This window comes from Suricata suricatta, chromosome 8 (genome assembly GCF_006229205.1).
Source record: "Suricata suricatta isolate VVHF042 chromosome 8, meerkat_22Aug2017_6uvM2_HiC, whole genome shotgun sequence".
In the NCBI taxonomy this organism is placed as follows: domain Eukaryota; kingdom Metazoa; phylum Chordata; class Mammalia; order Carnivora; family Herpestidae; genus Suricata; species Suricata suricatta.
This window is the reverse complement of record NC_043707.1, coordinates 8,379,304-8,399,607: the sequence shown is the minus strand read 5'-3', so window position 1 is coordinate 8,399,607 and position 20,304 is coordinate 8,379,304. Positions and strand designations below refer to the sequence as shown.

At 53.9% G+C, this 20,304-nt stretch overlaps 1 protein-coding gene across 1 annotated transcript in view; it reads right to left on the bottom strand.

Annotated features, from left to right (window-relative positions):
- CIITA (class II major histocompatibility complex transactivator) overlaps positions 1–19,669 on the bottom strand; it is a 46,175-nt gene extending 26,506 nt beyond the window's left edge. Inside the window, 1 exon segment of the mRNA XM_029946627.1 lies at positions 19,338–19,669. Coding sequence (XP_029802487.1) covers positions 19,338–19,620 — 283 coding nt within the window. The 5' untranslated portion in view covers positions 19,621–19,669.
- Between the last annotated feature and the right edge of the window lie 635 nt (positions 19,670–20,304).

Below are 20,304 nucleotides of genomic sequence, written 5' to 3'. Positions count from 1 at the left end.
TTGGGTGACTTTGGTCAAGTTACCCAAACTGTTTTTTCACAGGGTAATAGGTCTGCCAGGGGCCTTCAAGTTCAACCTCCTTCACTCTACAGAGGAAATGAGGCCCTGAGAAGGCAGGCACATGACCTGCCCACGGCGCTACTGCCTGTCTCCGGCAAGGCGTGTCCCTGTTCCTCCCCAGAACAAGACTCTCGGTCCAGTGCTCTTTCCTGCCAATCAGAATGTTCCCATTCCATGAACAACCCCAATCATACCTAGGCCTAGGAATAGGGACCAGGTCCTATCAGGGATGGGCGATGGCAGGGAGTACAGTAGGGAGGAGCCTGAAGAAGTGAGCCCAGCCTCACTTTGTGAGACAGGCTCAGCTTCAGACTTTGGGCGGCATCACCAATTGCAAACACCAGAGAAATACACTGACAGAAGAAGGTAAAAAGCGAACTTGCATGAGCTCTGGAGTCAAGTGACCTGTCCACTCCTACCTGCTGACTCACCACAACCTGGGCAAGTCGGTTTTATAAGCCTCTTGGAGTCTCAGTTTCCTTATCTGTAAAATGGGAATCATAATTGGTATCCCATAAGGGTCAGGTGAGCTAATTCTCATAAAGCCCTCAGAAAGGTGACTGGCCCTTAGCAAGCGCTTAGCGAACTTAGAATGATATTCAGTACATGCATGGTGACCACAATGTGGGTGACAGCCATCATTATCATCATCTTTATTACGATCAATTCACCTCTAACCTCTGTGAGGTTGACAAAGGGCCCTTTCCCTTTCATTCCTGCCCAAGCCACAACATTGTGAAGCCAAGCTTTCTGTCCTTTGACATAAGGAGACCCCGCGGCCCCCATAGGAACAAGAAAGCCCCGCAGCCAGCAGTGATACCTTGGAGGTCTGCTCATGTCCCCAATCACTACCATAGAGAAGCTGCCTAGGAGAAAAGTCACCCAAGCTCTGTGTCATTGGCTAAGTCCAGACAAGAAGACATCTACGCTCAGACACCCTTGACATACACCCCGGCACCTCCCTTCCTGAGACCCCAAGAGGAACCCTGCACCGTATGCACTTTCTCTGGAGTAGACAGGGATTTGCAGCTCACAGTGAGCTTCTGCTTCCACCCCCCACCCCTGCACCTGAGCTGCCAAAGAGCTCGAGGAAGAAGGCAGGATGAAGTATTGATGCCCATTTGAGAGACAAGGATACTCAAACACTTCGGTGAAATGGCTTGCCCGAGGTCACCTGGTTAGAGAGTTTGAGTTTGGGTCGTGGCTGGAAGGTATTAAGCGAGTGACTCAACCTGAGTTTCAGTTTTCCCACTACTAGATCAGGATGATGATGCTTCCCTTGTGAGAACCCTGAAAGGCCAAGAGGGGCTCTTAGAGGCCCACGGGCGAAGGAAGCCCCTTGTGTGGGGACGCCGCAGAGCCGGGACTCAGTTCCGATAATCTAGTTACCCAAATCCATAGAGCCTCGCATTCATGCCAAGATCTACTTACATCTCGGCTTGGAATCTCCCAGTATTCCCACAACCATGTTCCCTATGCCTCCAGATGTTTAGGAAGTGCCTCAAAGGCTGCTAATTGGACTCTTTCCCCGACATGTCACTCGAGAGGGGACTAGGGATAGAGATGGCTCAAATCATAGAGTCCCCTTCAGTCCCCAGGGCAGATCCTATAGGCCAGGAGTCCCGTGAGGGCAGGAGCCCTGTCTGCAGGCCCTAGCCCTGTCTAGCGCATCTATCCCTGGACTCCAGCGCACTCCTGCCCGAGGTAGGCTCTCTCCCTCCATAAAAGTGCCTCATAACTAAAATTTATAGGTGCCTGCTGAGTGCCAGGCAGCAAATGACATGATGCATAGACCTTATTCCATTCAGTCTAGCACACATACGTGTGACCTGTATTCCCATTTCTCAGGAAGAGAGACAGGCTAGTCATCTGGGATCTGAACCAACTGCTTGGCTCCAAAGTCACAGCTCCTTCTAGTCACTCTTGGTCCCCAGCCGCCCTGGGGAGGTGTCCTTGCCTGGTGAAACAAGGCGTGGGTGACATGATGATTTCTCCTTTTGAGGAGCTGTCTGGGGCACAGCAGAGAAATGGTCTGTGTCTTTTTGGTAAACGAGCAATATTTTTAGAAGATCCTCTTTGAACTCACCCCTCCCCCCCACCCCGGGCCACCACCTTCCACATCCAATCTTTTTTGCCACCAAAAGTCCCTTTGGGGGTTCATTTCTGTCCCCACTTTGTACTACACCACAGACTTTGAAAGACTATATGCACCAGAACGGTGTCTGAAATAAATGCCTTTCTCCCCTGCAGGAAATCAAGTATTACCAAAGCGTTCGATCTCATACTTAAGTAACTTCACATCCACCATATACTGCTCTCCTGTCCACCAGCATCACTGTCCTTCGCTGCTGGGAGGTTCTTTTGTGTTTGGGGCCGTGCTGGGTACTCTATGTTTTATCTTATTTCAATTGTCACAGCAACTCTGGGACATTGGTACTGTTATAGTCATCGGACAGGTGATGACAATGAGGCTAGCCTCAGTTTATCAGATGCTTTCTTCCCAGAGAAAGGGGCATGGGGAGTCTGTCCTTGGGGGTCTAAGGCAGCATCGAGAGGGGGGCAGGGTCACCTTGGCTAACTCCTGTCTCTTCAACACTGCTCTGCACTGTAATAAAAGAGCACAAGAGAAAAATGCATCCCTATGTGTTGACCATACTTTCCCTCCAGAGGACGGAATGGAAAATCTTTGAACTGTGTGTCTAGTAATGTGGTTTTCCACTCCACCTCTGCCTTTGACCTTGAGTACCCTCTCAGCCTTAGTGGGTGTGGAGACCACTCAGCAGAGGCATTTGGGGATTCTAGATTCCTCATTGCTTGTCAGCCTTTCTTGCATTTGCCCCCAAAGCCCTGTTCACACCACCCTGCTGCCCCAACTTTAGGACAAACTGTTTCCAGAGGTCAGATGGTGCCGGGAAGTCAGATGCCTGAGGTCCCTTATTTTCCACTACCACCCCCTGGTCAGCATCTCTGTGGGGCTGAGAGATCGAACAAGTTCCTCTTCTCTTGCACCTTGTAGACCTCCAGATAAACTTGAAGAGACTGGCTGCGCTTTTTTCCCCCGCCAAATCTGTAAAACAATGATTTACTAAGCATCTCCTACCAAAATAAATAAATAAATCCAGAGGCCCTAAATAGGTTTAAAACACAGTCTCTGCCAAGAAGCTTGCAATATAGACTCATAATATGTTAAGAAGGAGATAAAACACGATAATAATACTAATACGGTGGTTAAGAGTGCGTGCTCTGGCTGGGTGCCTGGGGGGCTCAGTCGGTTGAGCATCTGACTTCGGCTCAGGTCATGATCTCGCGGTTCGTGGGTTCGAGCCCCATGTCAGGCTCTGTGCTGACAGCTCAGCTCTGTCTCACTCAAAAATAAATAAAACATTAGGGGGGAAAAAGTGCATGTTCTAGGTTCAAATCGCAGTCACCCCACGGACCGTGTGACCTCACGTAAGTTACTCAACCTCTCCTGTTGTGAAATCTACTGCCCTTGGTTGGCACGGCGTCCAGGTCATTAGGCTGCTGTGTCTTGTCTCAAGTGAGATATTCAGAAAGTTCTCCAAAGTAAAAACAGCAACACATCACTCAACACTGTACAACTGGCCCAAATTAGAAATCGAGGAAATGCCAAAGGTTGTTGGTAGGAGGGGGCTGGTGCACCCTCTTGGCAAACACCCCAGCAGCACTTAGAAAACCTGAGGACGAGGAGATCCTACAGCCACACAACTCAAGGTTGGGCACAAACGTCCCGGAGACATGCTCCCGTGGCTCCACAGAGGCCCCCACGATGCACTGAACTATGTGTGGTGGCAGAGTGTGGAGGCCACCTGGGTGTCCACAGCTGAGGGAGGGACGGTAAAAAGTAGCCACGGCAATCCATGGAGGGTGATGCCCTGATTAGAAGCAACAGACCACCGGGCCCCTGGGTGGCTCAGTCGGGCGAGCATCCGCCTCCGGCTCAGGTCATGATCTCACGGTCGGTGAGTCCGAGCCCTGCATCGGGCTCTGTGCTGACAGCTCAGAGCCTAGAGCCTGCTTCAGATTCTGTGTCTCCTTCTCTCTCTGCCCCTCCCCTGCTAGCACTCCGTCTCTCAAAAATAAACATTTTTTAATTAAAAAAAAAAAAAAAAGAAACAACAGCCCAAATGCAAACAGAGCATTAATCAATAGCAGAGAGCAAAACAGTCATAAACGGAATGAGCTCTGAGACCCCAAATCCAGACGTGCAGTGACACACGTGAGAAAATGCAGCCGTGGTGACACAGGACCACCACCCACACAAGAACACACCTTGAGTGCATCAGCATGCAAATCTCAAAACAGGGGGAGGTGCTTAAAGGGGACGGAGGGCCCACAACCTTCCCTCCCCAAGAGGGGCTGCACAGAATACAGTTCAAAGGCAACTCCAGATGGAAGTTTAGACCTTGGCCTCCAGAGAGTCGGACTTGACCATTTCAACTGGGAGGGCGGATACCACAGTGAGCTGCTCGGATCCGCCCCTCAAGGTCGAGGTGCCCACCTACCAGCTGCTGAAGGGCAAAGGGCTCACAGCCCTGGGAGCAGCTTGCAGTCACACCCCTTCTCCAAGAAAAGCCCACATCCAAGGACAGGTCCACTGTGGGTGCAAAGGTCTGGCCCATGCCTCGGTTTGCAGTAACACCAAAGCATGCTGGCGGGGGTGGGGGTGGGGGGTAGGGGATGTGTGTGTGCTGAAACTCCTGCGGAGATTTACATCAGCCCCATCCTGCCTCTGCCCTGTCCCTTCAGTGCCCATACCTCACCTCTCCCCAGGAAACCCCCACACATGCTAATCTCTATCTCTGATCCACTCCCTGGGAACCTGACCTAACACCAGCTCGTTCTGTTTTTCTGCAAGTGGGGCCTGGAAATCAGACAGAACCCCACAAAGGACCCCACAGACAGCACTTCTGAGAGCTCAGGCAAGCCACCTGTCTTCATGGCCTCTCTCCCCACCAAGGACATTCACCTCATCGTAACTTGGAAGATCTTTGGGGATTCAAGTGGGATTCAAATGGCGCACATGCTTGTCAATGGCACAGGTACTGGGGGCGAAGGGCCCAGCGGACTCAGGAGGAGAAGGCGGGAGACACGGCTGCAAGTGGGGCGGTCAGTGCTTGTCCAGAGCGCAAGCTCCCTTCCAGCTCGGCCGGCCTCTCCCGCCTCCAGGTGGCCTTCCCGCCGCACGCCCCAACATTCCGAGCTGCTGCCATCAACGATCTGGAAAGGAGTCCAACAGGTTTTTCCACGGAAGACAACCTGAGCTCCTGGGATGAGGAGGGGAAAAGAATCTGCAAAGCCAAGCCCTCAGCTCCAGTCCTGACCCTCAGCTTAAGGGCGCCTAAGTCAGTGCCAGGCTGAGATGAATCACGGGCCGGCCTTTCCTGCCAGGGTCTGACCCCAGAGACAAGTGATTGGCAGGCTTGGCTGCGAATCAAAACTTCCTGGAGGGGCGCCTGGGTGGCTCAGTCGGTTGAGCATCTGGCTTCGGCTCAGGTAATGATCTCATGGTTCGTGGGTTCGAGCCCCACATCAGGCTCTGCTGACAGCTAGCTCAGAGCCTGGAGCCTGCTTCAGATTCTGTGTCTCCCTCTCTCTCTGACCCTCCCCTGCTCGCACTCTCTCTCTCTCTGTGTCTCTCAAAAATAAATAATAAGCATTAAAAAAAAAAAACTTCCTGGAAAGGGCACTAACCACAGAGCAACCCCAGGCCTGAGTCCCAGAGGCCCCGTGTTTTACTTTTCCCCCAGAGGTTCTGTATTTTTAAACCTGCACCCCGTCGGGCCCCCTGACGTGCACACTAGCCTTGTGGAGAATTAGGAGGTTTAATTTTCAAGGCAGCCTAAGTTTCCACTTGCCAAGAAAACCCTGGCCCTTCAACTGGTGGGACTTTTTTTGAACACTGGGAAGTCTGCAACTCTCCTTCCTGCAAGGAGAGCCTTCCAGACTCTATTTCTGCCACCTTTCCACTTCTCCCCAGTTGAGAACCCTGGAATCGGACTGAACACTTCCTCCGTGCTTCTAGATTTCCTTCCAAGAGCCCCCCTTGAGGCAGCAGCCCTCCACCCCACAGCCTGGATTGTTACAACAGCTACCAGGTTTTCCCACTAATCTAGTCTCCCAAAGCTCGGGTGCTCATCAGGCCCCTTTACAAATATTTTGGTCACATCTGCAAAGCACCTGTTCTATAATTGATCTTTGTATTTTCCTTGAAATAACTTTTTAAGAAACATATTTATTTTAAAAGAAAACTTTCCATGGGGTGCCTGGGTGGCTCCGTCAGGTAGGTGTCTGGGTTCTTGATTTCGGCTCAGGTTATGATCTCACAGTTGGTGAGGTGGAGCCCCGTGTAGGGTTCTGCTCTGCCTGCTTGGGATTCCTTCTCTCCCTCCGTCTCTCTCTGCCCCTCCCCTGCTCACATGTGTACATACACACTCTCTTTCTCTCTCTCTCTCTCAAATAATAGACGTTTTAAAAAAATAAAACTTCCCAGAATTGAAGTCAGGAAATCAAACACATACCGACACATGGACAGCGCACCGTGCATAATAGACAAAATGTGGAAACGACTGAAATGTCTGTCAACAGATTAATGGATGAAAACAACGTGGTCCATCTTACACCGGCTATTAGTTGGCCATAAAAAGGAATCAAACACTGACACCTGCTATACCATGGATAAACCTGGAAGACCTGCTAAGTGAAAGAAGCCAGTCACCTACAGACAAATATTATATATTTCCACTTAGTGAGGCACCTTGAGTCATCAAATGCATAGAGACGGAAAATAGAAGGGTGGTTGCCAGGGGAACGGGATGGTCAGTTTGGGGTGAAGAGGAGATTCTGGAAACGGATGGTGGTGATGGCTGTAGAACAGTATGAATATATGACACGCAGCTGAACTGTATACTTAAAGAGGGTTCTATTGGTAAATTTTGTGACCCTTGAAAAAAAAAAAGGAAACTTTATCATTCCCTCCCGTGGGAGGGGCAGGGAAACATTAGCCTTGGCACCCAACCGAAACAATGTTATCAGAATAAAGGCAGCTGCTCTATCATTCTGTTTAAAAGAAACATCAGTAACTACCAGTGCTGTTAACAACCACTACACACAAAAAATGGAAAAGGCTCAAAAAAGAAACAGGAAAGCACAATGATCTCCTCTCCTCGAGAACCAGTGTCGAGTGATAGCTCTTTAAGAAGCATCTTTGGACCACCCCTGATGTATGCCTCAGTCTGGAAACCTCCCTTCCGCCCACAACTTCCCCTGAGATCATTCTATACTACCCCCGCCCCCAGAGGCAATAGTGGTTACTTCTGGCTCAGGTATATTCTTTGGTGGGTTTTCCAAAGTATTTCTGTGCGTGTTGGTCAATCACCAAGATAGTGACTGCTCTTTGGTTTTCTGTTGTTGTTTGTTTTTTAATGTTTATTTATTTTTGAGAGAGAGAGAGAGCACAAGTGGGAAAGGGGCAGAGAGAGGGAGACACAGAATCTGAACTGTGCTGACAGCTCAGTGCCTGAGGCAGGGCTCGAACTTGAGAACAGTGAGATCACCACCCGAGCCGAAATCAAGAATCGCACGCTTAACGGACAGGGCCACCCAGGCACCCTGACAGTGTTCTTTGTTTTATCTCTCCTTATAGATGAACCCCCAAGAGGGAAGTTATTTGTTCAGGGTGACCGATGGCAAGTCTGAGGGCCAAGTCCAGAAGTTTCCCCTTCTTCAGCTCACTTTCCTGACTGTCCGGGATTGACCCCAGACCTTGGTGTTGAGTTCTTTTGTTCATTTCCTGAATACCCTTCACAAAGTGCCAGGCGCTGAGGTCTCAAGAGGTAAAACCGAGTCCCTGCCATCAGATCCGACTTTGTTGTATCAGCAAGACTCTCTCTGACCACCCAGGGCCTGCCCTGCATTTGTAGAAGCTCACGCTCCAGTCCAGTGCCTGGGCTTTCCACAGTCTTGGGTTCAAATCTTGACCTTATCAACAGTTCAACTCTATGGCTTTTGATAAAACCTCCTTGGGGAAATCCCCAAGGTTTTGTAACATGGTGAGAGTACTGGGTGACTACTCTGGACCTGTGATACAGAAGTCATCCAGAGAAACGGTTTAGGATAGGCCCAGGCAATGGAACCTGGCGGCGGGGGCGGGGCCTGTGGGGAACCTGGAAGACTGTCCACTAAACAGCCTCCCAGGTGATTTCTTTGTGCAGGAAGGCCCCCTCGGCCCAGTTCTCCCTGAGGATCTTTCCACTGTACATTCTGGAATCTTGGAAACCAGGTCCTTGCCTAAGGCAGCCTGGGGTTTGGAAAGTGACAATTTGCTGGGGTCTCTGCCTCTCTCCCCTCAGCTCCACCAGGTCTTAGAGCAAGAAGCACCAATTGCCTTAAACTTCTGATCACCTGGGAGTATTTCTTTTCTTGGTGGGTGTGCAGGGGGAGGGCGTCCTGCCGAAGTTAGGAACTCCAGGCTGTGTTTGCAAGCGTAGCGCCGTGGGTTCCTGGGGAGTCCTGGGGGTCACCCTGTGTCTCCTCGGATCAGAAAACAGCTGTGGGCTTTCAGGGTCCCAGACAGAGCTAGACGTGACAGCTCCGACTCTGGCTTTCTGGGGACCTCAGAGACACGCCCTTTCTGGGGCCCCTTGGTTTGTCTGGTTGGGAGGCGTGGCTCAAGTCCGCAACGTGAGGAAGAGTCGCCAACCTCGTTAAAGCCCTCCGCGAAAGCTGCAGCCATGTGAGATGATCAGAGAGAGGCTTGGAATTGTGTAAACTTTCTGGACAGAAGAGACTCCAGTTTAAAGCTTCCGTTTTCCTTTCTGGCTAAGGAACTCGAACTCCTGACGGGGGGAGAGGGGGGCTACAAGCGGCAATTGTTTTATAAGCAGTTGCTCATGAAATGTCAACAAGGTCAATTGACATTCAGATCCTATGGGGACAGTAAAGGGAATCATCAGGGGGTCTCTCTCTCTCTCCCTCTCTCTCTCTCTCCTGTTCTGTATCTCAATGATGTAATTTATCCCTTCCTTCTTTCTTATAAAACCCCCTGGCTTTCCCCACATGAGCAAGAGCACACCCCGAATTGCAATTCTGAGACCTTCCAACAAAGGCCTTTGTTCTTTCTCAGTTTCGCCTCCTTTGCTCCAACGGCAGACTTCTCCTGGGAGCTCGGCTAAAGGTCCGGCTCCCCACAGCCCACCCTGCACAGGGCGTTCCAGCGGGGGGCCTGGAGCCCAGACTCCTGAGTCAGTACTGGAAAACTGAGGCTCAGGCAAGGACAGCCCTGGCCCCAGGTCCCCCGTAGAAGGAAAGCCTTGTGTCCCCCTCCGCGCCGCGCGTCCCCACGCGCCTCTATGGATCTTAGGACGCGCAGACAGGGCGTTTGGCGCAGGTGCCGGCTCAGCCCCGCGCTCCCCCTGCGCCCCCGTCTGTCTTGCAAACGCTCCGCTCCCGCCCGCCTCGCCTCGCCCTGCTCAGTGCTCGGGACACTGAGGCTCATCTCCCTTCCGCGCGCCCCCTCCCGTCCCTGCGTGCCAGGCCAGGGATGCTGGAAAGGAGAACTTCCCCAGGCTCACACCCTGCACGTTCCCTTCTCCCACTTCCCAGCCTTGCTGTGTGACCTCAGGAAAGGCGCTGCCAGCCGCTGAGCATGGATTGCCCGGACTTCTTGAGGGGTGCAGAAGGGACCCTGGTCACCTACCGCTGCTCCCCAGACTCCCACAGGCTGCCGGTGGCCTCTCGCTCCTGCCAGCTCTGGAGCTGTGGCCAGACTGGGGCAGATCCACCGCCCAGCCACCGCACCTCACCCCCTGTGGTGCCCTTCTCTTTCACTTTCTCTCTGCACCGCGGGATTTGGGCCAAGCTGGGGAGTAAGCTGGCACCCACGCCTCCCCCTGCTGGACCCACCACGTGTTTTCTCTGAAGAGCCCGGGTTGTATCCCTACACCCCTGGGCGCTCCCAGAGCGTAGGCCAGCTCCTGGAAATGGCCAGTCCCCTGCCTGGGGGGAGCCAGCAGCTCCTCTCCCACTTGCATATAATCTGCAAGCCCCGGCTTGGAGGCCGCCCGCCCCCCCTCGCTTCTGCGTGGCTTCGATTTCTCTCCAGCTCAGCCCCGCTGTGAAGGTGGCAAACGACCCTCCCTCCCGAGGCATAGGGACTCAGACTTGCTGGCTGAGCCATTCACTCCTGGGAAGCCAGATGCCCCTGAGAGGAATGAGGAAATTCCTCAGGGATCTTCCCCCCCCCCCCATCTTACAGAGCTAGAAGCTGAGCCTACCTCTCCCCACCACACCCCTCACTGAGTGGCATTCCCCGCTTCCTCCGGAGGTCTTGGACACCAGCTCTACCCACAATGAGAGGTTGTGGGGGGGGGTCACCTCCTTCCCCAGGCTTGGATTTCCTGTCTGGAATTGAGGGGGTGAGTCAAGGTGACTTCTGACCTCTCCTTCCCTAGCAAAACTCAGCAAGCTCTGTTCAACAGAGCTGGAAAGCTTACCCTCAGTGTGTGGGTTCAGAGAAAGCCCCACATTTCAGCGGTGCCTGAGGAAGGGAGTCCCGCCCCCCTCAAACACACAACAGAGACGCCCTGCTTTTGGGCTCCTAGATGACATTTCGTTCCCACTGCGTGCCAGGCACGGTGCTAGATCGGCCCGTCTATCCCCCGCTGCTCTACCCCTTCCCTGATTTTATCAGCCTGCGACAGCAGTCTCAGAGAAGAGTGGTGACAAGGTCCAGAGTCACATCGCACCCAGCCGGCACTGCAGCAGGGATTCGAACGTGCAGTGCCGACTCCAGAGCTGGTGCCAGCTATCTGTGCTTTGGGGCCCCTCACCCCCTGTCCCTGTCCCCCACTTCCTCCCCAACACACAATTTGGAAACTGGGGAGAGCGCAGCCTCTGTCCAGGTGACTGGCCATGCCGGCCAGCAGGGGGTAGGGGAGGCTGCCACACACCAAGGAGCTGACTCTGGCTTTGGTTTTCCAGCTTCCCCAAGGGATGGGGTGGGGTCTGGCAGGGATCCCGTCCTGCAAGGGCACCCCTCAGTGTTTACCTAGGAGAGAGAGGACCTTGTGGTTGGCTGAGCCACGCTGCCAGCCCTGAGAGCTAACAACACGCCTCCTCCATGCTGGCCTTCTAGAAGCACTTGAGCGCTGATAAAGTGCTCTCACATGCCAAGCACCTGGACGGATCCGAATGTCCCTCAAGGGGGAGGAAAGAGCCAACCACCTCACTTTTTCCGACAGCCCCAACGGGACAAGGACCGTTCTTTCTGCCGCCATCCCCCTGTTCAGAGATGGCCAGACCAGCAGAGACCTCACCCTGAATCCAGAAGCCTTCTCAGCCCCAACTTCCTCCACCAGCCGTTTTACCTTGGGGCTCCGGCAGGTAGGACCCCACGGGGCGCGGAGCCAGGCACCGCATGGTCTGGGAAACACGGTGAGGAAGGCTCTCTCCCGGAGTCTGCCGGCCCCTCCCGGTGCCCTCAGCCTGCCCAGGGACGCCTCCGAATGCCCAGCTCAGGAGTCGACAGCTTCATCTCTAGTTGATCCCCCTACACCAGTCGGAGCCCGCCAAGCCTAAGCCAGCATGCAAAGGAAGCAAGCAAGGGACCAACAGAAAACTCTCCCCCTATGACACGGCATCCAGCTGTCAGATTTCTCTGTCTAAAAACGCTCTAATTTGCCCACACTCCCTTAAGCCCTCCCCTGGCCTCTGATGTTAATTTCGGTTCCTTGTTGTAGACTAAATGGGGTGACTGGAAGGTTGAGAGTTGTCTCTTGGAGGTGGGGACCTTTGACACATTGACGGTCTCAAATGACGGTGACCATCGTGGAGCACACTGGTGCCAGTGTCTGCCAGCCTCTGCAAGATCGGGGCCAGAATCAGAGCCCCACAAATGCCTCAAGACAGACTGAGCGCCGCCCACCCCTGTCCACCCTGGGGTCCCGCAGATTTCCCAGATTCCACTTCCCTCCACCCCCCATCCCCATTCCAAATCGCCCTGAACTTCCTTGGAGATCCTGAGTGGTTTACTCATTATTTTTATTCCAAGACATTGGACCAAAACGTGAATTACGCATAAAAGGAGGCTCCCCTGAATGTGACCTGCTCACAAGCCAGACGGTTTGGGGTGACACATAGATGCATTTATAAATAGTGTTGGTTCCCTCTGGGAGAAAGTTAGTGTCCCTGCAAATCTCTCCTGGGATCATCGAGGAGGTCTGTGTCTGGGGCTAATAGATCTTTGAGACCTCTTCAAATGCATGATATCCCTGCTTCGCAGAGGGCCACTCCCAGCCTCAAGCCTTCAGGGAGATGACAGCATCTGGCCAGACTTGTGTAAACACTGCTCTGCCTTCCTGTCCCATAGTTGCCATCTAAGGGGGGGGGGGGCTTTCTTTTCATTTATGGGGGACATGCTCTTTCCTTGCAAGGCAAAGTTGGGTTACAAAGAAAATGCGAGTGCTTTAGAAAAACACCTGTCAAGCAAACAATAGCATAGAGAGTGTGCAGAGATCACCGGGGTAATGCTGGAGTGAAGGAGGTAGGGGCAGCTCTGAAAAGCACCCCCGGCATTTTTACTGAAAGAGCACTGGTCAGGGAGTCCCGAGAGCTGGCGTCCAGCCCTTGCTGTCACTAGCAGGGCTGTGACCGTGGACTCCTCACACCCCTTGTGTGGGTCACCGTGGCCCCACATGTGAAATCAAGATCATAATTCCTATCTTTGCAGCGTGATTATTTTGAAACAGCCCCTGCTTTCATAAGTCCCCGGGGAGGAAGTAGGCAGACGAGTGGCAAATGCTAAGAGTCAATTTGAAACAGGGTCTTGCCTTGTTAAGGCTAATAAAACAGACGTGACCAATATTAGACATCTCAAGAAGTCTCCTCTTCCCATGGCCTGATGCCAAGGGTCAGGCACTCCGGGGCATTTAGCTGTCTCGAGGCCTCGTATGAGGGTCCCTTCCTGTCCTCGGAAGCGGCCAGTTCTGACGGCCATGACCAAGGCAGTTCTGAATCCGTTTCATGGCAGGGCCGAGCTCGCCATGAGAGTCTCGTCTGACTGGGGGTGCACCTGCGTGGACGCCTTCATCCGTCCCCTGCTCTGATCTCATCTCTGCTACCTGGTCTTTCCACGTTGGCCCTGACCCCCTCCAGGTCCACTCTCAAGACCAGAACCTGGCCGTGCCTGGGTCAACCCAGGTCTCTGAACTGGGGGGATGACATGCACCAGGCTGCACCACCGGCTGCTGTCAGAGGCTGTAGATTAGCACAAGGAGGGCCTGCAGACACAGACATGAGGGAGGGGCCACTGTGGGACCCGCCCAGCCCGGAGCTGTGAGGGCCTGAATTTCGGCAGTGGCCGTGGAAGCAAAGAGATGAGCAGTGGGCAGGCTGGTCTTCTGGCAGAGCTAAAATGCCAAGCCTCCTGACTGAATGGGTAGGGCAAGGATCGAGGAGGTGGAGGGGTAAGCCAAGCCCAGGATTTCTCCCAGGAACGCATCCTGCATCCCACTAATGCTCCTCTTCCAAGAAACTTCCCCAGAGCTCTCCAGAGCCCAGGGCTGCTTTGAATATAATCCATCCCCTCCCTACTGAGAGGCCCTCTCTTGCCCCCGGGAAGCTAGACCTTCCTGGTAAGATTAACATTCTGCAAAGCTTGCCATTCCTTGCAATGGGCTCCCCAAACAGATTTCCTGGGCCCTAACCACTGCTCTACCTACCACTGCCGTACCAGCCAGGACTGAGTGCTGCCGACTCCCCACCCTTCAAGGCCCGAGGGTCTGCCCCTCCCCACCCTTCCAGCTAACAAAAATCTTACGCTTTATTCTTTTTTAGTAAATTTCTTGTCTTATAGCTGGCAAAGCATCTTCTTATTTCATAACTACAGACTTTGTCACCGCCAATAACGTTGGAGTGTTTTATTTTCTAACTTTAAAGTCACACCACCCCTGGGACGACTAGGTGGCTCAGTCAGTTGAGCATCCGACTTCAGCTCAGGTCATGATCTCGTGGTTCATAGGTTCGAGCCCCGCGTCGGGCTCTGTGCTGACCGCTCAGAGCCTGGATCCTGCTTCAGCTTCTGTATCTCCCTTCCTCTCTGCCCCTCCCCTGCTCTCTCTCACGTGCACTCAAAAATAAACATTAAAAATCTTTTTAAAAAAATGTTACACCACCCCAAAGTTGTTTGAATGAAAAAATGGAGTTTGGATTTGAATGATCTAGGCAGGTTCAAGTGTCAAATGGTGACGAGTCTCCTCTCCCAGGTTGTAAGTGCCTTTTATGCTTTTTGGTGTCCACCATAGTCTCTACCGTGTGCTATAATGGTGATTAAGGAAGAGGGAAGGAAGGAGGGAAAAGAGGTCATGGGGAGGTAGGCGAATAGATATGATAAAACTGACATGCATGAAGCTATAGAAAAATAGATAAATGATAAGCATATATAAGTGGATACTAGATTTAAGCTGATAGTTTGGGAAGTAGATCTTGTAGGTGGTTCTGTGGACCCGGTATGTTTGAGGACAGGCAGGTAGGTTGGTGGGCAGTGGGCAGAGAGATGACTAGGGACTAAGTAAGGACACAGGTGAGCTGCTTAAGGTGACAGAGAACAGAAACTGCCCCTGGGTAGATTTGGCGCTAGGCTTGAAGCCAAGCAGGGTATGAACCAGGCCACCAGCAGCCTGGGAAAACCCATGGGGAAGTGCCAACGTCCCGGCTCCTGGGGGTGAAGGTGAAGTGCGTCCGACTGGCCCTGGAGCCGCCCCACTGGAAAGGAGAGCAGTGGGTCTGGCCAACACATCGCCTCCTCCTCCTCCAAGGACACAGAAGAAGGTCGTCCAGATCAGAGCACAAGTGGGTCTTGGGAAAGGAAAGAGGAGGGCGGGAGGGAACGGTGCCCCCTCCTTTCCAAGGTCTGCTCACAAGGGTTGAGGGCCAAATGGGGAAGGAAGCTGGAGGGGAAAGCTTGGCAGCCTGAGGTTTGTCCCTCCTCCCCTTCCAATAAATCATGCAATATCCTAGAGGGAGACTTAGTTCCCTGGTTCCTAGAACACGTTCCTGGGGGGCCAAAATAGCCCCGGGTGAAAACATAGAGTTACAAACAAAAGAAAGTCAAAGAAAACAATAAAAAAAAAAAGTCACAGGGCGGGGGTTTCCTACAGCGTCAAGAGTCAAGACCGTTTACCCAAAGGCACCGCCCCGTGCCCACACTCCATTTACAAGTCCCACCTGGTGGCTGTCACCTTTATGTGGACCTCCGTGGCGGCGTGTTGCTCCCCAAACAGCACCGCGGAAGCTGATGAGTCAGAATCTGCTCTCTTCTTGCCAGAAATGCATGTGCTCCCCATTGGCTGAGGTCACTGAGCCCTTGGAGCATCACCCTGGGTACGAATATTGCCTCCATCTTACAGATGCAGGAAACTGAGGCCCAGCGGGGTTCCAGAACGTGCTCACAGCCACGCCCCTTGGAATTAGGGAGCCATGGCCAGCAGGCAGGCAGTCTGAGGGTGGAGACCATGTGCTTACCAATGTGCCAGCCCAACGGCGGGGGCACAGGGATGCATTTCTCAGATATACACAGCACCCAAGCACTCCGTGCCGTCTTTCACGTGGGACACGCGTCTAGATGTTCCGTGGGACTGTCCCCCGCCCGCCCCCCACCCCCGCGTGAGACCGTAAACACAGTTGTATTCTCTGCACCTCAACCCTCTGGGCTATTCCTCCCCGCGCTTTCCTCCCTGCCGTCTCCCTACTAGCGTCAGCTGTCTAACGCCGAGCAGGGTCTTGGATAGTTTCTGGCTACCGTCTCCTCTAACCCTCACCACAGCTTTGGGAGCTTTATATCATCAGTCCCGCTTGCAAGAGGAAGAAACCGCGGGGCAGAGGGAGCCAGACGTGGCCACGTGGGTTGTAAGGAGCAGCGCATGGCCTCAGACCCGGAGCTCCCCAGGCCCCAGCCTGGCCTTCCTCCCTCACTGCCATCCTCACCCTTCCTTCTCTGTCCTTGGATTGCCTTCCACGTGTCGTCACCCACTGTCACCAGAGAATGCCTGAGCGTTGGCTCTGATTCCCCGGGGAAGCTGCCTTGTTCTGCCGGGTCGAGGACCTTGGCACTCAGGCCTCCCCGCCCCCGCCCTCACCCCCCACCCCGGCCAGAGCTTGCCTGGAGTTGGACGCGTCCGTGCAGCCTTGTGTAGCAGAGTCAACCCCCCACGATCGCGTCCCCAGAACTAGGCTTCCTGCACAATTTCAACTGAGGCCCTGCAAAAGCTGAAGGTGTCTTCTGAGTCATGTGCCGGGTTTCAGTTTGCAGTAGGTCAACCCGTCTGGGGTAGATTTACAGTACCCCCCGCGTTGTTTGCTTCTTTCTTTTTTTATGCTTTTTATTTATTTTTGAGAGACAGAGAGAGACAGTGCAAGCAGGGGAGGGTCAGAGAGAGAGGGAGACACAGAATCCAAAGCAGGCTCCAGGCTCCGAGCTGTCAGCACAGAGCCCGATGCGGGGCTCGAACCCATGAACCATGAGATCATGACCTGAGCTGAAGCCAGCCGCTCAACCAACTGAGCCACCCAGGCACCGCCCTCTGCCCCCTGGTGTTGTTTCCAAGAGGCCACCGAGCAGAAAATGCAGGGGTGGATCTGGACTTGTGAGACCCCATGGTCCCCACCCCAGGCCATGACCTGAGGCAAATCTCTTAACCTCTCTGTGCCTCAGTTAACCCATCTGTACAGTGAGAATAATGATAGTATCTGAACCAGCCACCAAGCGGCCACCCATCTACCCACCTCCTCGCCCACCAGCCTGTCCATCCATCCCTCCACGAATCCATTCAACCACCCAACAGTCCCCAAGTACACCCCAGGCACCGTAGGCATTTGGGATGTGATAATGATCAAAACATGGATCCCTGCCCACGTGGAGCTCGCCTTCCAGTGGGATCGTCAGACAACGAACAACAAACATAATACAAAAGTAAAATATGGAGAAGGTGAAAAGGCCAGTCTAGGGAGGGGGCCCGAAGTGCGGCTGGGGACCTGCAATTGTCAATGGGATGCTCAGGGCAGGCTTCGTTGAGAAGGGGAAACCTGGGCAAAGAGTCGAGGAGGTGGACCAAGAGGCTTTCTGGAGAGGAGTGTTCCAGGTAATGGGAACAGCACGTGCCAAGGTCCTGTGGTCAAGAGCATGCCAGGCCTGTCCCAGGGACACCGGGGGTGCCAGCTAGCTGGAGGACATGAGCATAAGGACAGGAGGAGAGCAGAGCAGTGACGAGAGCTAGACGGTGATGGGCCTTGAGGGCCACGGTCCAGATTTAGCTTTTCCTCTGAACAATGGGGAGCTGGTGCAGGGTTTGGAGCAGTGGAGGGTGAAGATCGTTAAGGGTTGTGGAGAGAGTTACAAAACCTTCACATGATGATTTCCTTTTCTGAACCCCCACTGAAACCAAAGTCGGGCCTTTCTTTACAAAGCACGCAGGTTTCTTTCCTCTTTGCCTCCTCCCCCTTGGAAAGCTGCTCCCTCCAGGTTTGCACCCTCCTGTCTGCCCGAGGTCCTGAGCGGGAGCCCTGGAGGGGAGCTGCCCTGGGGGACAGGAGGAAAGAACAGGGAAAGGAGGCAAGCTGCCCCTTCTCTGTCTCCCAGCCCCTAAAGATCACATCACCTCGAGCCTAGTTCCCTTTCTAGAGTCACATGGGATCAGAAATAAAAATATTACATCCCCAGGGAGGAAACAGAGTTTAATAACAGGAACCAGCAGACGGAGGAGGGAGGGGCAGAGGTGCGGGGCCGCCTCCGTATAAAGCAGCATGCAGTTTCCAGAAAGAGGGGATGGCTTCGATTCCCCCACCTGCCCCGCCCACCCCCCCGGGTGGCTACCGCGCCCCCCCAGCAAGGCCACGAAGGCTGCTTGCTTCCCTGTGAAGAAATCAGGGCGATTGTTCAGATGGAGACCGGGAGAATAAGAGATGTATTCAAAACTCCAACAGAAACCGCCTGGACGAGAATTTAACCACCAGGAAAACCAACCCCGTGTGAACTTGGTCTTGGTAAAAGGGCTGGAGAAAGAAATACACCACCCTGGTGCCTGAAGGAAGCCCATCGGAAGGCCGTTCAGTCCCCAAAACCAGGCGGAGAAAGAAGTTTGTCTGCTTTCAGGCCAGCCCACAGCACTTCCCACCTGCGGACCCGGGGCTGTGTCTCCCCTGGGGAGGGGGGGTCTGTTTTCTGCTGTGGGTGATTGGGAAATACTCAATCACCGTGAATCGTTGGTGTCCTCTCCCGTTTCAAGTTCCTTCGAAGCCATAAAGGGACCAAGCATGCCCGGAGTTTATCACTCCGAGTCATAAAACTGGAAAAGCACAGATTTGGGCAAAACAGGAGACAGAATAAACATGCGCCTTTGGGAAGAACGTTGTTGGCCACAAAACGAGAACCTCTTTGCAACGGGGAAGGAAGGCGAACAATGTTCCAGGAGCCAGAGGTGGGGGTGGAAACGACATGGTGGAGGTTTGTCTTTGTGGTTTAAGATGCATCGAGTGTTGTCAGTGCTCTGAAAATATGACACTCCTCTTCTCTCTGATCTGGTTCCTTCCTGTTGGGTCTCTGTATTTCTCTTACGCTCTCTCTCTTCCCCCCCCCGCCCCCCCGCAACCTTCTCCCTCTTTCTCCCCTCCATCCTCGTGTCCCTACCTCCTCTCTGTCTCTCCATCTTTCTATTCTGTCTCTCCCTTCCTTTCTCTTGCACTAGGTCCTTTGATTTGTGTCTCTTGCTGACACAGATGCACACACTCACGCGCGTACAAGGCATCCTCTGCTCTCCAGCTCCATGCCCCCCCTCTCTCTGGAGCCTCATTTTTCCATGTTGGAACTGCACCAAGCTACCGTGTCCGCCTTCCCCACTGGACCCTGAGCCCCTTGCAGGCAGGAGCTGACCCGTGCCCCCCAGCCCCAATGCCCAGCAATGCCTGACCCATCAAGGCCGCTCAGAGAGTAAATCAAGCAGGCCTTTGATTGCATGCCTCCAGGAAGGGCTTGTCTTGCCCAGAGCGGGAAGCGCACCAAATGCGCCTCACACACCCAGCGTCACAGAGTTCTCCGGGCACTGGCTGCCTCCCGCCAGCTCACCCAGGGGCCCCGGCTCCTGTCCAGGTCCGCCTTCCCATCTGGGGACAGGGATCATCACACTGACTTTGCTTCTAGAGAGGAGGGAAGATCCTTGCTCTGCCTACAGCCAGTCATTGCTACTCAAGCCAAGAGGAGGCTGACTTACCTCCATGGTCCTTATTGTCAGGGTCCCTCTCGGCCCCCGGGGCCTGCCACCCCCGCCATGCCCATCTCAAGAGGGCCAAGCCCGGGTCTCCTTTCTCCAACAGGCTCAAGGAGATCTTCCTGGCCAGGGCCTCGGCGTCCGACTCGCAGAGCAGGGCGCGGTGGTACTCCCTGGAGAGCAGCTCCGTCTCCAGCATGTGGTCCAGGAGGGCCCGCACCTGGCTCGGCCGATGGGCGGCCAACAGCATCCGGACCCGAGTCAGGATGGTCTGGAAGTGGTTCATGGCAGCGCTCGGAGGCAGGCCCGCTGCCTGGGCCAGCGCCTGGGGTCTCGGCTCACCGAGCCGGCAGCATCCAGAAACATGAAGTGAAAACCAGGAGGAGGGAACCTCCCTAGTTAGTTGCCTTTATTCCTGCTTAGGAAGGTTTCCTCATTTGCGGCGTAGGCTGGGGTGCCTGGTGTGGGGCTGGAAATGGGCGCTCGGGCTGATTCCCACCTCACAGATCCTTGCTGGTACCGCCCACGTGCCTGTGGCCGAGAAGCCCCCAGCCTGTGGGGATCCAGAGTGGGACTTACGAAACGGAAGGGGTCTTGCCTCTCTGGGGACTTACATGGAGATGGTCCTTTGGGGAGGCTTTCTCCTAACTGGGGCAGACAGATTCAAACAACTGGCTTTGGAGCCAGGCTGCCGGGGCTCCAATCCCACATCTGTTTGCTCATCATGTGAACTTGAGCTTGGCATCGCTCTTCCAGCCTCCATTCCTCCACCTGGAAAGGTTGCATGATAGAAATGGCACATAAGCTCTCTGAGTTGGATGGGGTGTTAATAACAGTCTGACCTGGAGTTGTTGGGAGAATTAAATGAGATAATGCATGTAGAGTCCCTAACACACTCTCTACACCATAAATATGAGCCATTATTATTATTGCCTTTGTTATGATCAATTAATGGTGCATACAACTCTGT